At 41.6% G+C, this 16,141-nt stretch overlaps 1 protein-coding gene across 1 annotated transcript in view; it reads left to right on the top strand.

Annotated features, from left to right (window-relative positions):
• The window catches only part of LOC110534798 (thrombospondin type-1 domain-containing protein 7A), a 102,685-nt gene that overhangs the window by 52,349 nt on the left and 34,195 nt on the right, over positions 1–16,141 (top strand). The window contains exons 6-9 of the mRNA XM_090198003.1: positions 2,669–2,824; positions 4,023–4,226; positions 9,137–9,331; positions 14,105–14,363. Coding sequence (XP_090054129.1) covers positions 2,669–2,824; positions 4,023–4,226; positions 9,137–9,331; positions 14,105–14,363 — 814 coding nt within the window. The remainder of the gene's footprint in view (positions 1–2,668; positions 2,825–4,022; positions 4,227–9,136; positions 9,332–14,104; positions 14,364–16,141) is intronic.

Here is a 16,141-nt window from a genome sequence, read left to right as displayed (position 1 = left end):
AAGGACAACAAAGTATTTGCCTGGCACATCGAGGCGGGTCTTTAAGCTTTTTGTGGGAATGGTGAAATAACTCAGTGTTGTTTTTACAGATGGAATATGCAAAGCATCTGTGAGATGTTTTTCCTCCTGCTTTTCTACTCTGGCACAGAACAAGCAACGCTCACATTAGTTGCACGAGGGGACATTTGCCATTGTAGTTTCATTGCAATGCAGGAAATACAAGCACATTGTATAAGTCGTGTAATGAAGATGCTGGCTTTTTCTTTATCACAAACACCACTAATCTGTTGGTCGACAATTTATATTCAGAATGGATTGATGTACTTAGATTTAAGTCTGTTCTACACACTAATAATACAAGGATTATCAGGCTTACCAAATGCAGTATTGGACTATTTGTAAGGGAATGATGCCTTTTGCATATCAATTTCAAAGCTGCGCTTGCTTTTCGCTGTGGGTTCGGTATATTTATTTTTCAGCTCTCTTGACTTGATAAGACTTGAAGCACTGAATGTATTGTTGGAGCTGTCAGTTAGGGAGAGAGACATTTGAGGACATCTTGATCTTCACAACCGGCTTAGTGAGAAAGTGTGTTTGTGTACAAGTGTAATTGATTGAAAGTGTGGCAACCGCTGATGCAATGTTTGGATCATAGATTGAGTGTCTGTACATGTATGTGCATATTTACAGGTGTATGTGTCTACATGTGTGTGTACATGCATTTGTGCATCTGTTGGTGTCCACATGTGTTCCCCCTTGCCTCGGCACATTGCCTCTGTGCGTGTGTGTGTGTTCATATGCTGTGGGTGTCAATTAGACAGTGTAGCCAATGGTAGTAAATTTTGCTTTGGACAATCTGTCAGGTGATCAAGAGTCTTTGTTGCATCAACCAGAACAACCAGCGCTTTGCTGCGTCCCAAAACAGCTTTGATGTGACAGACACACAAAACCACCCACCAAACTTTCAACTCCAACTCCGAACAAACCCCTTTATTCAAGTGCATTTAAGAAACATCCAGAAAATGGCGTCTCACAGTCGGCTTCACTTATTCTCCTGCCGAGAAAAACAACCTCTCTTTTGTTCCTTTGCGTGAAGTGAAGTTCCTCTGTGGGAATACACGCATTGTGTGTACAGCTTCTAAATCTGAAGCGTTTACAACAGGGGAATCACAGCACTGGATTATTCTTCATAGAATATGTATGAGAGGAGACACTGCAGCTCTCTCACACCTTCGGTACAGCCTTCATGTGTCTTCAGTGAGAGCGTAGGGCCATGCTTCCTGTTGTTTCAAGTGTTAGATAGCTGCTGAAAGGTTCATTAGAGTTCATTTATCACCCTGAAATGCTAACGGTATGCTAACAGTGGGGCGATTATAACAAAGGGAAATTAGAAGGAACATGGCAGCACTTCACAGACTGTAGACCTCTACTGTGGGTTTCATGTGCTCTCTTCTGGGACCTTATGTACCGTGCAGGCGTGCTTAAAAGGAAAAGCCAATGTTTTTTTTCCCTGTTTGGCATTTTCCTCTGCATTGTCATAGCCAAGCACACTAGTAAACATTCTGCATGAAGACAAGTACGGGATGAGATCAAACAGACAAATGGAAAATAGACTCAGTCGATTCCAAGAAAATACTTAAATACAGTACCACTGCTGTATCTAATCTAGCAGTTCATCTGTTTCTCACTATATATCTTCATCTATTTCTCAGTATTTGTGTGGGTATATCGGTATATTTCAGAATATATCAGTATATTCATGACTATGTTGGTATGTACACTCCCCAAAGTATTTGTTTGGACAGTGAAACTGAAACGTTTAATTTGGCTCTATACTCTATTCATTTGAGATCAAATGTTTCATACAGAATGTCACTTTTTGTTTGAGGGTATTTCCATGTATGTCTGTTTTACCGTTAAGAAATTACAAATACTTTATGTATCTAGTCTCCCTATTGGAAGGTGTCAAGTATTTGGACAAATTCACTTAGGTGTAAGTAAAAAAAAAAAGGCATATTTCTAGCATGTAGTAATTACATCAAGCTTTTGCAGTTTGTTTTGGTTGTGTTTCAGATTCTGTTGTGCACAAACGAAAATGGATGGTAAATCATGTATCTTTGTCTTTCTCTCTGCATTGTTGGAAAAGGCCTCGTTATTCTACTGTTAGTCTACACCTGTTGTTCATGAAGCACTCGACAAATACAATTTGATTTAATGTGTACCCTGATTACGGATAATCATGAACAATGATGAGTGAGAAAGTTACAGAGGCGTAAATATCATACACCCCCCAAAAAAATGCTAATGGTGAAAGGTTAGCATGTCTTCAGGGTATGATATTAGTGGCTTCTGTAACTTTGTCACTCGAATGGGGGGGACTACATACATTTCATAGGAGGCGACTGTACAGAATGGCACCTTTAATTTGAGGGTATTTTCATTTGTATGAAAATGAAAAAACCCTCAAATTAAAGGTGACATTCTGTACTGTCGCCTCATATAAAACATTTAAAGAAAAATCTCAAATCCAAAATTATGGAGTATAGAGCCAAATTGAATGTTTTAGCTTCACTGTACAAATAAATACATAGGGGCGTGTACATATATTTCTGAATATATCAGTATATTTCTGACTATATTTGAATGTTCCTTATTTCCATGTCCCAAGCATCCCGTCCTGTGGACAGCAAGCTGTGCGGGGGTCCCGTCCCCAACACGTCCCAGCTGTGTCACATCCTCTGTCCCATCGAGTGTGAAGTGTCCCCATGGGGGGCCTGGGGACCCTGCACCTACGAGAACTGTGACGTCCAAGAAGGGAAGAAAGGTGTGTGGATAAGCCTTCGAGTGGGACTATCGTATGTCGATCACACTTTATTTGGATAGTCCCATGTAGATGATCTACGGATGGTCGTATTAGTAACAAACTCTCTGTTGATCAACAAATGCTTGCTACGGTTAGGGTTAGGTTTAGAATAAGGGTTAGGGTTAGGGTTAGGGTTAGGGTTAGGGTTAGGTTTAGAATAAGGGTTAGGGTTAGGGTTAGGGTTAGGTTTAGAATAAGGGTTAGGGTTAGGGTTAGGGTTAGGGTTAGGGTTAGGGTTAGGTTTAGAATAAGGGTTCCGTAAAAGTTCAGTTCAGGGTTAGGATAAGGGTTCAAGTTAGGGCCGGGGTTACTATCCACTGATAGTCAGTTGAAATGTTGTTGACAGTTATTGAACACCTATAAACGATCTACTTGGGACTATCCAAATGAAGTGTTGCCTGTATGTCAGCTACAAGGCCTTAATGGGTACGGGTTGGAATGTTTCAGGTGACTGTGGAAACATTTGATGTCGTAATGTTAACATAAATGCTTTCAGAACACACGTGGTATTATGTTTTTTAATATACATTGTATGTTCCTCTTATCAAACGAATGTCAACTGCCATACCACTGTTATATAGCATAAACAGTTGAAAAATAGTTAAGTGTTAACTTGCCATACGGTATGTCATATGATTGTTACATGATTAATATTTTGCCATCAGGTATGCATGGTGTTATGGAATTTACAGAACATGGCGTTGTTTCAGAAGATTATACAGTAATTATCTGTGCATATATAGTAGTTGGTGTTATTGTAGCCATTGTGAGGTCCTCTTGAATAAACGTATTCTGGCATAAAGGTAGTATCTAACATCTGTGGGTGGTCCAACACCCACATGATAATTACACGCTGGCTCTTCACAATGAAATCCTCTCTTTTGTATCAATTTATGGTCAGTATGATCACAGTATCTGGTAAAGTGCCAACAATTAACTGGGCAATTATTTGCTTGCACTTGTACACTAATCCCAGTCTTATCATAGTAGCATATCCTATTATTCCATTTCGAGAGAGCTGTTGAAGAGATCAATTCCAATGGAGGACAATTAGGCATATTATGTATTTTTTCATATGTATTTTTTCATATGGTTTTATGTATTTTTCAATTTTTCAAATTTTTTAAATGGAATAATGTGTGTTTTTTTCCTTCGGCAGGTTTTAAACTGAGGAAACGGGAGATCAGCAATGAGCCAACAGGTGGACCAGGGAACTGTCTTCACCTGGTGGAGGCTGTCCCATGTGACGAACCCAGCTGCTGGGACTGGCGCCTGGTCAGACTGGATGAGTGTATCCCGGACGGGGAGCTGCCGTGTGGCCCCGGGACACAGATACCTCAGGTCCAGTGTGTCAACAGCAGTGGTGAGGAAAATCATAGTAATAACCAATTATCGGAAAAATATTATTTCAATTGGATTTTCCCCTCGTTAATTCCATTAAACTTCGTCTCCATAATCGTTGCCGTGTGATTGTAGATAAAGCTCTGTGATTGCAGTCTATAGGTTTATTGATTCGGTTAATGCACATTATAGAGTCCTTTATTTTCAGTGAACGTTTGCTTGACTAATTAATGTAGAACACTGCCAACAGGCAAAACTGATTGAAATGGCGTCCTTACAACCAGCAACTGGTTGAAATGTTGTCATTTAGAAGTTATTTCAACCCGTATTGCCTGCTAAGCTAGCATAGTATAATAAAACTGTACTATAGTATTCTGACTTACTATTATGCTCAGAATTCACCACATTGTTAGCTCCCTGATCCCCCTAAGAGTAGCCCACCACTTCCAGATGAACTATTTACATCTATGATGACTAAAGGTGTCCACATGCTTCCCAGTCGAAACAGTTCGGAAAAGACAGTGCATTCAGCAAAAAACCCTTACCGAAGTCCAAAATAAACAAAATCGTCATAAAATGTTGTCATAATATACAGTGCATTCAGAAAGTATTCAGACCCTTTGACTTTCCACCTTTTGTTACGTTACAACCTTATTCTCAAATTGATTAAATAAAGATGCGTCCTCATCAATCTACAACAATACCCCATAATGACAAAGCAAAGTTTGCACATTTCTTAAAAATAAAAAACAGAAATACCTTATTTACATAAGTATTCAGACCCTTTGCTATGAGACTCGAAATTGAGCTCAGTTGTATCCTGTTTCCATTGATCATCCTTGTGATGTTTCTATAACTTGGAGTCCACCTGTGGAAAATTCAATTGAATGGACATGATTTGGAAAGGCACACACCTGTCTGTACAAGGTTCCGCAGTTGACAGTGCATGTCAGAGCAAAAACCAAGCCATGAGGTTGAAGGAATTGTCCGTAGAGGTCCGAGACAGGATTGTGTCGCAGCACAGATCTGGATCTGGGGAAGGGTACCAAAAAATGTCTGCAGCATTGAAGGTCCCCAAGAACACAGTGGCCTCCATCATTCTTAAATGGAAGAAGTTTGGAACCACCAAGACTCTTCCAAGAGCTGTCCGCCCGGCCAAACTGAGCAATTGGGGGAGAAGGGCCTTTGTGAGCGAGGTGACCAAGAACCTGATGGTTGGTCTGACAGAGCTCTAGAGTTCCTCTGTGGAGATGGGAGGACCTTCCAGAAGGACAACCATCTCTGCAGCACCCCACCAATCAGGCCTTTATGGTAGAATGGCCAGGTGGAAGCTACTCCTCAGTAAAAGGCACATGACATCTTGCTTGGAGTTTGCCAAAATGCTCCTGAAGACACTCAGACCATGAGAAACAGGATTCTCTGTCTGAGGAAACCAAGATTCAACTTTTTGGCCTGAATGCCATGTCTGGAGGAAACCTGACACCATCCCTATGGTGAAGCATGGTGGTGGAATTATCATGCTGTGGGGATGTTTTTCAGTAGCAGGGACTGGGAGACTAGTCAGAATCGAGGGAAAGACGAACGGCGCAAGGTAGAGAGAGATCCTTCATGAAAACCTGCTCCAGAGTGCTCAGGACCTCAGACTGGGGCGAAGGTTCACCTTCCAACAGGACAACGATCCTAAGCACACAGCCGAGACAATGCAGGAGTGGCATCAAGGATCAAGTCTCTGAATATCCTCAAGTGGCCCATCCAGAGCCCAGACTTGAACCCGATCGAACATATCTGGAGAGACCTGAAAATAGCTGTGCATCAACGCTCCTTAAGCAACCTGGCGGAGCTTGAGAGGATCTGCAGAGAAGAATGGGAGAAACTCCCCAAATACAGGTGTACTAAACTAATCGCTGCCAAAGGCGCTTCAACAAAGTAACTACTTATATAAATGTGATATTTCATGATTTTTTTTATGTACATTTGCAAAAATAAAACATTTACTGTTTTTGCTTTGGTGTTATGGGTTATTGTATGTAGGTTGATGAGTGCAAAAAAAATATTTAATACATTTTAGAATAAGGCTGTAGCGTAAGAAAATGTGGAAAAATTTGAAGGGTCTGAATACTTTCTGAATGCGTTATATATTATGACGACATTTTATGATGTTTTTGTTTATTTTGGACTTCAGCGAGGGTTTTTTCGGCTGTTTGGGCCCATACAATTTTTTCTGGAGGCAAGTTCGGACCCGAAGTCTACGCCCCTTCGTTGGTGATTGGTCAACGGTAGAGTTTTCAATAAAGGCGACTCATTTTCAAGCACATTTTTTTGATTGAGAAATACTGCACCAAACATCTTAGTCAGCGGCTAAGATCTCCTTGGCAAAAATGTCAAAATTAATGGCAGATTTCTTGAGTCATCTTAGATTCATTCTGATTATTTTGAGGACATGTATACTGGCTACAGCATCTCAGAATGGACAAACAGTACTATTGCCGCTTTCTTCTTGTTTTTCAAGCGAATGTCTTTTAAGGGAGTTCACAAGCACAGGCACCAGCCGAACTGAAGCATGCTGACGCCTTAAGTCAGGGTCTCACCCTCTGGATGAAAAATCATGTTGCTCAAGGTGACCTCTCTACCAACCCTCTAACTTATGGCTATACTGTAAGTGAGTGAAAAGCTGGAGACGACTAGAGAGAATGGTGTTTAGCCGCCCTGCCATTTATCATGGCTGCCATTTATCATAGAGTTCTCTCCAGACGCCCTCCCCCACCTCACATCCCCCTCCCCGTCTCCTTTAACGCTTCCCTAGCTCAGCATAGCCACATATTGTACTCCCTCCTTTTCACTCTCTCAGCCAGAGCAATTAAACCCTGCTCGCACTAAATCAAATCAATTCTCTCTGGCCCTGAGTCTCGGGGACTCCCTCAACTTTGCAGCTACGTGGTTTTACTGTTCCAATTTATTACTGAAGAATGTTTGACTGAAGACAATGGCGGTCGTGGCAGAGAGATGCTGTCTGGGTTTTCGAGCAGGTTTCAGAATGTGGGTGTAATTGACAAAGATGATATGTTACCAATCCCAAGTATACTCATCATTCCTAGTTTGAGTGTTGACTAAGAGATATAGAGCGACATCAAAGAGATACACAGGCACCGTAATGGATTGAGTCCAAATCATACTCCTACGATACTCCTTTGACAGTGACCTCGTCATCCTCCTAATTCTGAAAAATGGAAATATTTACAAAGTTCCTCATCCTACGTTACATTGTCATCTCACCTCATGCAGGACACATGCTGTAGATGTACATCCACTAGTGTCATTCGGGGTTATTGCCAGGTCAGGTGATACCATCCTAGTAGCTTTGTGAGAAGCACAACCTCTTTGTGTATTTACGAATATCTCGACTGGAGTTGACCGATTCCCCCTTGTCTCCACTGATGGAAATTGATTTGTTGTGTTATGATTTCGTGCTACTTTTTGCCCTAGAGACTTTGGGCTCAATATCTCCACGATACTGCCACACCAACAACAAACAGCCACACCGCAGACAAAAGTCTATACAAATGTCATTGAAACTCCACTGTCGATACTGAGCGTATCTGATCTATACCGATATGAACTGTTCTGACTCATTTAAAAGGAACTGTTTTTCTCAGCTCACTAAGCCTGGGGGTTTTTCTAGTGAAGGGTGTTCTGTTCCGTTCCTGTTTTCGCCACCGTGAGAGCCACTGGGTTTCCCTGTCCCTGTTCCATTTCCACACGGTCTCGGTTCAGTCACGATTGGTTCACTGAATACTCCTCAAAGTGTCATCTTAATGTAAAGGCCGGGCCGCTAGGAGGGTTTGAAGCTCAACTCATCCTCAGCCTGAAATTGCAAAAGCCAACGGTCGGAAGATACATATATACAATGCAGAGCCATTGTGTTGCTCATTTGGAGTGTTGAGAGATGTTTTGAATTCAAGTTCATCGCAACAATATTCCCTACTATTTTTCATAATTTTATCATTAATCAACGTCTTCTTTTTTTAAAACAACAGAAAATCCGGTGTTTCTATGTCAAACGGTTTTGTTAGGTTTCAGTCTTCTGTGATGTATGTGAAGTGTAATATTGGGATGCAAACGCAAAATGTTATACATTTCAACTCTATATCTGACATGGTGCAGGTGGCTGGCTGTAAGCCCATAACCATGTGGGTGAGGAATATACTTTTGTTTCAAAGTAGATGTGTTTGTGCGACCCTGATTTAGCCCACAAACAGTAAAAAGGTTTACCTGTTAAAAGCACATACAGAATATGTGGCTGAATAGTACAACCCACTGAAGCGGTCATGAGTGTAAAATGTTCAAGTCCCATGTGAGTTTGTACTTACTTTGTCCAAAGCTAATTCACTATTCAGATCGAGTTGCGTTGAGAATAGTGGCACCATTATTAATATATTGTAGAGATTATCCTCGCACGCTATTAAACAGTTACCAAACATTTGATCCAACTGTGATGTCAAAGGGAGAACGACAGAATGTCTATGTTAATTAATTGTGTGGGTTGAAATTGATTAGCATTCAATCACTCTAAGGAAACAATATATATAAACAAGCCCACCAATAGACCAGGAAATTGTGGTGTGGTTGATCATATTGTAGACCTTATAATGGGGGGTGGGTAACCTAGTGGTTTGACTCCCCGAGCTGGCTAGGTGAAAAAATCTGTCGATGTGCCTTGAACAAGGCACTCAACCCTAATTGCTCCTGTAAATAGCTCTGGATAAGAGGCTGCTCTTATAAATCATATAAAGTGTAGTACAATTACAGATTCTGTTGTTGGTTAGAGATTTTTTTCTGTATTGAAAAGGTACATAAAAGGTCAATCAATTATTGTTTCTCTATTGTTATAATGGTGAGCATTCCTTGACCGTACCGTTTTTTTGTGCCACCCAGGTGACATGGTGGACAAGGAGCTGTGTGGGGGAGCCTCTGCCCCTGAGCCCATCGCCTGTGATGTGCCTTGCCCTAAGGACTGTGTCCTCAGCGACTGGACCTCCTGGTCCTCCTGCTCCCAAACCTGTTCCAGCAAAACCATCGAGGGCAAGCAGCTGAGGACTCGCTCCATACTGGCCTACAACGCTGGCGAAGGTGACTATGAGACTATGTACTGTAGATGGTGTACCGTTCTGTACGGTCTGTGTTGTATATCTACTGCAGTGTTAATATACCATGTTAAGGGGGTCTTTCTCTTTGTATAGCTTTCAAGTCACACTGACCTTCAAAGTGTCTGTCCCTCTGTCTGTTACTGTCTGTCTGTCTATCACTCTTTCTGTTACTGTCTGTTACTGTCTGTCGCTCTGTCTGTTGCTGTCTGTTGCTGCCTGTCTGCCTCTCTGTCTGTTACTGTCTGTTGCTGTCTCTCTGTCTAGCACTCTTTCTGTTACTGTCTGTTACTGTCTGTATGTCTGTCTCTCTGTCTGTTACTGTATGTTACTGTCTGTCCCTCTGACTGTTATAGCCTGTCTATCTGTCTCTCTGTCTGTTGCTGTATGTTACTGTCTGTTGCTGCCTGTCTCTCTGTATGTTACTGTCTGTTACTGTCTGTCTCTCTGTCTGTTGCTGTATGTTGCTGTATGTTGCTGTCTGTTGCTGTCACTGTCTGTCTGTCTGTCTGTCTGTCTGTCTGTCTGTCTGTCTGTCTGTCTGTCTGTCTGTCTGTCTGTCTGTCTGTCTGTCTGTCTCTCTGTCTGTCTGTCTGTCTGTCTGTCTGTCTGTCTGTCTGTCTGTCTGTCTGTCTGTCTGTCTGTCTGTCTGTCTGTCTGTCTGTCTGTCACTATGATTTTTGTTTTCATTGAAACTTTTGGCTAAAAGTTGATCTGCATGTTGGTTACCTCCCTACAGTAACTGCAATGGTAGTGGCATGGATCACAGTGATGGAGGGTAACACTTGTGATTGAAACTAGCTGTTAGCTACATTTAACCTTAGCGATATGTTGACAAATGACAAAATAATAGGATTTCTGTCAATGTTTATAGACTTTACTGTAGTTACAGTTGAAGTCGGAAGTTTACATACTGTTAGGTTGGAGTCAATAAAAATTGTTTTTCAACAACTACAAAAATGTCTTGTTAACAAACTATAGTTTTATCAAGTCGGTTAGGACATCTTCTTTGTGCATGACTCAAGTAATTTTTCCAACAATTGTTTACACACAGATTATTTCACTTATAATTCACTGTATCACAATTCCAGTGGGTCGGACATTTACATACCCTAAGTTGACTGTGCCTTTAAACAGCTTGGAAAATTCCAGAAAATTATGTCATGGCTTTAGAAGGTTCTGTTAGGCTAATTGACATCATTTGAGTGTGGATGTACCTGTGGATGTATTTCAAGGCCTACCTTCAAACACAGTGCCTCTTTGTTTGATATCATGGGAAAATCAAAAGAAATCAGCCAAGACCTCAAAACAATAATTGTAGACCTCCACAAGTCTGGTTCATCCTTGGGAGCAATTTCCAAATGCCTGGAGGTATCACATTCATCTGTACAAACAATAGTACGCAAGTATAAACACCATGGAACCCCGCAGCCATCATACCGCTCAGGACGGAGATGCGTTCTGTCTCCTAGAGATTAACGTACTTTGGTGCGAAAAGTGCAAATCAATCACAGAACAACAGCAAAGGACCTTGTGAAGATGCTGTAGGAAACATGTACAAAAGTATCTATATCCACAGTAAAAGGAGTCCTATATCGATATAACCTGAATGGCCGCTCAGCAAGGAAGAAGCCACTGCTTCAAAACCGCCATAAAAAGCCAGACTACAGTTTGCAACTACACATGGGGACAAAGATCGTACTTTTTGGAGAAATGTCCTCTGGTCTGATGAAGCAAGAACTGTTTGGCCATAATGACCATCATTATGTTCGGAGGAAAAAGGGGGAGGCTTACAAGCCGAAGGACACCATACCAACCGTGAAGCCCGGGGGTGGCAACATCATGTTGTGGGGGTGCTTTGCTGCAGGAGGGACTGGTGCACTTCACAAAATAGATGGCATCATAAGGAAGAAAACTGATGTGGATATATTGAAGCAACATCTCAAGACATCAGTCAGGAAGTTAAAAATTGGTCACAAATGGGTTTTCCAAATGGACAATGACCCCAAGCACACTTCCAATGTTGTGGCAAAATGCCTTAAGGACAACAAAGTCAAGGTATTGGAGTGGCCATCACAAAGCCCTGACCTCAAACCTATAGAAAATGTGTGGGCAGAACTTAAAAAGCGTGTGCAAGCAAGGAGGCCTAAAAACCTGACTCATTTACACTAGCTCTGTCAGGAGAAATGGGCCAAAATTCACTCAACTTATTGTGGGAAGCTTGTGGAAGGCTACCCAATACGTTTGACACAAGTTAAACAATTTAAAGGCAATGCTACCAAATACTAATTGAGTGTATGTAAACTTGTGACCCAATGGGAATGTGATGAAAGAAATAAAAGCTGAAATAAAGAATTCTCTCTACTATTATTCTGACATTTCACATTCTTACAATCAAGTGGTGATCCTAACTGACCTAAAACAGGGAATAATTTTTACTAGGATTAAATGTCAGGAATTGTGAAAAACTGAGATTAAATATATTTGGCTAAGATGTATGTAAACTCTGACTTCAATTGTATAACTCGACAGCCTTTGGGCACCATAGGTTTGATTTAAAGTCCTCGTAGCACTAGATCTAGTGAAATACGTAGTTGCGTTAAGTTTTGTTGTTGTTGTACAGTAAGTAAGTATAACTAATTCTTCAAATGTATTTACACATTCTCATATCTTGATGTGAGAATCTTAACATTCAATATCAATGTTTTCCAAAGGTCTTTCAAGGGTGCCAAAGTTTCCAAAGCTTTTTGGTACATTCTATTTTTTATCTTTAAAATTAGTAATAGTACTGGTAGTGGTAGTAGTAGTAGTAGTAGTAGTAGTAGTAGTAGTAGTAGTAGTAGTAGTAGTAGTAGTAGTAGTAGTAGTAGTAACAGTAGTAGTAGTAGTAGTAGTAGTAGTAGTAGTAGTAGTAGTAGTAGTAGTAGCAGTAGTAGTAACAGTAGTAGTAGTAGTAGCAGGTGATGAGTAGTAGATATTGTTAGCGTAGAGAGATGGGTAGATGATTTAAAGGGGCAACTCATTGTTGAAACAATAAAAAAGTGTCCTCCCCGTCACTGTTTCAGTAAAACGCTGCAGGATGAGGCTGGAGAAATGCAACCACTCTAAAAATGTATAGACAGAGCTATGGATGCAAGGACTGATTATCCATTATATCAAAATGGTGGGTTTAAACCTGTTTTGAGGGTGTAGAGTGTTTTGTTTACATTTACTTTGTTTACAAACATTGGAGTAAAACACGATTATAATTTAGGTTCTGACGGGGTACGACAGTTAAAATAAGTAGGCATTTTTTAAAGTTATATTCCTCTAGTAGGTAGATATTATTCATTTATAAGTCCAAAAATGGATACAGAAACTGCGTATTGGCCCTTTAAAGTTTTTCTGATTGGTGTTCTTCCCCACCGATGTGGAAAGTCTTCACATCATTATGTATGCTACTTCAATATTTTTTGTGTCTTTTACTGTCGAAGAATACCTCCCAAAAGCTAGATATTTTAGCAGACAAGTGTGCCGTCTGTTAGGTGATCCCAAGCTCCAGTATGTCATAAGCCGCATACTAAATGTAACCGCGCAAGCTCAGACACCCGATACATTATGGATGTCTTTCCGAGTACATTGTATGAATAAGTCAGAAAAGTGATGAAATTCATACCGCAAACATGAATGAACCCCTATTCCATGAGCCGCATCCTTTGAGTAGCATTAAAGCGATCCCACTTGTCACATTGAGACTGGACCCAAGTTGCTTCACCATTCATAAATCATCCACTACAACTCCCTGTAGAATCGACATAGACCTTTACCGCTGCCCAACCAAACCACTTTTCTAGGTCAGTCTGGGCACCATATGTAGCTTATTTGTCTGGTTAGTTTACACTATTGGCAGATCCAGCAAACCGACATGGTTCGTCAGCGATGTAAGCAGGTAGCAGTCAGCAGAAAGGAAGGAGGAGGAGGTCTGTTCATTTGCCATCAGGTTTAGATTAGTCTGAGTTGGCATTCCACATTGACCGGCCTGTGAACAACACCACTGCTGCTCATTATGGAACAGGTTGGCTTTCATCTCAGGATGTTGCAGGTGTGGAGGACTTACAGTCCCACAATGCCCGTTCATCACTGCCCAAACCTGTAAGTGTCTGCAATTACTCTGAAGCACTAAGGGCTCTGAATCGACCCACCTGCCTCCACTGAGCAGAGATGAGAGAGACCGACAGAGAGTGACTGACAGACAGAAGAGAGAGAGAGAGAGCGCGCATGAGAGAGAGCGAGTGAGAGACAGAGAGAGAGGTGAGGAAGGGACAGGGTGATGTTGGATGTGTTGGATGTAAATCCAACAGAGGTGGAGAAGTGGGTTGGTAATCAGACTTGCAACTGGCAGTAGGAGGAGATGAATCGTCTGAGCCTCAAAGTGGGCTGGAGGATTAAAATGCATTGTCAATCACCGGGGGAGGTCAAGCCTTTCAACCTCATCATGGACTGTCACTATCAATAATTGGCTGAATCTTTCAGACTTTGTTATGGCAGAATCTGTCATTTTGTAAGGGCTTCATGTATAAGCCAGAGCCTCCCTGACTGATGACATTGGGACTACCCTGTATATGTGTGTGGTGTGGTAGAGAATTTCAACTTATTGCTTTTTATATGTTGCACTGTCATTGTGCACGATGCCAAACCTCTATAAAGTAACTCATCAGCTCGCCCTTTCTATGTGTGTGCATTTGTTTGTGTGTGTGCGTGTGTGGGTGCATGTTCCTAGGTGGTGGCATGTGCCCCAACAGCAGTTCCCTGCAGGAGGTGCGTAACTGCAACGAGCATGCATGTACGGTGTACCACTGGCAGACTGGCCCCTGGGGCCCCTGTACTGAAGACCCCTCAGCCTCAGCCCTCAACACCACCACTGGCCCCAGGTCTGCTGCCGGCCCCAACAGCAGTGGGCAGGGCCCCTGCTCCCGGGGCATGCAGACACGCAAGGTCATCTGTGTCCGGGTCAACGTGGGACAGGTGCCACCCAAGAAGTAAGAACATTTAGGCCCTAGGTGTGTACGTGTGCATGAGTCTGTGAGAGAGCGAGAGAGAGAGAGAGAGAGAGAGAGAGAGAGAGAGAGCGAGTTAGAAAGAGAGAGAGAGAGTTAGAAAGAGAGAGAGAGAGTTAGAGAAAGAGAGAGAGAGTTAGAAAGAGAGAGAGAGAGTTAGAAAGAGAGAGAGAGGGAGTTAGAAAGAGAAAGAGAGAGAGAGAGTTAGAAAGAGAGAGAGTTAGAGAGAGAGTTAGAAAGTGAGTTAGAAAGAGAGAGAGAGAGATAGAAAGAGAGAGAGAGTTAGAAAGTGAGTTACAGAGAGAGAGTTAGAAAGAGAGAGAGAGAGTTAGAAAGAGAGAGAGAGAGAGTTAGAAAGTGAGTTACAAAGAGAGAGAGAGAGTTAGAAAGAGAGAGGGAGAGTTAGAAAGTGAGTTCGAAAGAGAGAGAGAGAGAGAGATAGAAAGAGAGAGAGTTAGAAAGTGAGTTACAGAGAGAGAGAGAGTTAGAAAGAGAGAGAGAGTTAGAAAGAGAGAGAGAGAGAGTTAGAAAGTCAGTTACAGAGAGAGAGAGTTAGAAAGAGAGAGAGAGAGTTAGAAAGAGAGAGAGAGTTAGAAAGTGAGTTACAAAGAGAGAGAGAGAGTTAGAAAGAGAGAGAGAGAGAGTTAGAAAGAGAGAGAGAGAGAGAGAGAGTTAGAAAGAGAGAGAGAGAGTTAGAGAGAGAGTTAGAAAGTGAGTTAGAAAGAGAGAGAGAGAGTTAGAAAGAGAGAGAGAGAGAGAGATAGAGAGTTAGAAAGAGAGAGAGAGAGTTAGAAAGTGAGTTACAGAGAGCGAGAGTTAGAAAGAGAGAGAGAGAGAGTTAGAAAGTGAGTTACAAAGAGAGAGAGAGTTAGAAAGAGAGAGAGAGAGTTAGAAAGAGAGAGAGAGAGAGTTAGAAAGAGAGAGAGAGTTAGAAAGTGAGTTACAAAGAGAGAGAGAGAGAGTTAGAAAGAGAGAGAGAGAGAGTTAGAAAGAGAGAGAGAGAGAGAGAGTTAGAAAGTGAGTTAGAAAGAGAGAGAGAGAGTTAGAAAGAGAGAGAGAGAGTTAGAAAGAGAGAGAGAGTTAGAAAGTGAGTTGCAGAGAGAGAGTTAGAAAGAGAGAGAGAGAGTTAGAAAGAGAGAGAGCGAGAGAGAGAGAGAGAGTTAGAAAGAGAGAGAGTTAGAAAGAGAGAGAGTTAGAAAGAGAGAAAGAGAGTTAGAAAGTGAGTTAGAAAGAGCGAGAGAGTTAGAAAGGGAGAGAGAGTTAGAAAGAGAGAGAGAGAGTTAGAAAGAGAGAAAGAGAGTTAGAAAGTGAGTTAGAAAGAGAGAGAGAGAGAGAGAGAGAGAGAGAGAGAGAGAGAGTTAGAAAGAGAGGGAGAGAATTAGAAAGTGAGTTACAAAGAGAGAGAGAGAGAGTTAGAAAGAGAGAGAGAGTTAGAAAGAGAGAGAGTTAGAAAGTGAGTTAGAAAGAGAGAGAGAGAGTTAGAAAGAGAGTTAGAAAGGTATGACAAGAAGTCATACAGTAGGAAGAGCAGCTCTCAAGCCCTATCTCTACTCCACAGCCAATCCCAGATAAATAAATATATATGCCGTCCCAAACAGGCTAATTAACCCTGTTCATTTAGGCCTGTGTAATTTCCCACTGATGATAATGACAGTAATTAAGTGGCTTTGATTCTTTAAGGCAATTAAATCACCACAAGATGAGAGATGCAGGATGTCTATGGTTTGCAGTGCAGAACATAACACCGCAGCCTGACAAAA

The sequence above is a fragment of the Oncorhynchus mykiss genome, chromosome 2 (assembly GCF_057628025.1).
Source record: "Oncorhynchus mykiss isolate SJ-2025 chromosome 2, ASM5762802v1, whole genome shotgun sequence".
NCBI lineage: Eukaryota > Metazoa > Chordata > Actinopteri > Salmoniformes > Salmonidae > Oncorhynchus > Oncorhynchus mykiss.
This window is presented reverse-complemented; position numbering and strand designations above follow the sequence as displayed.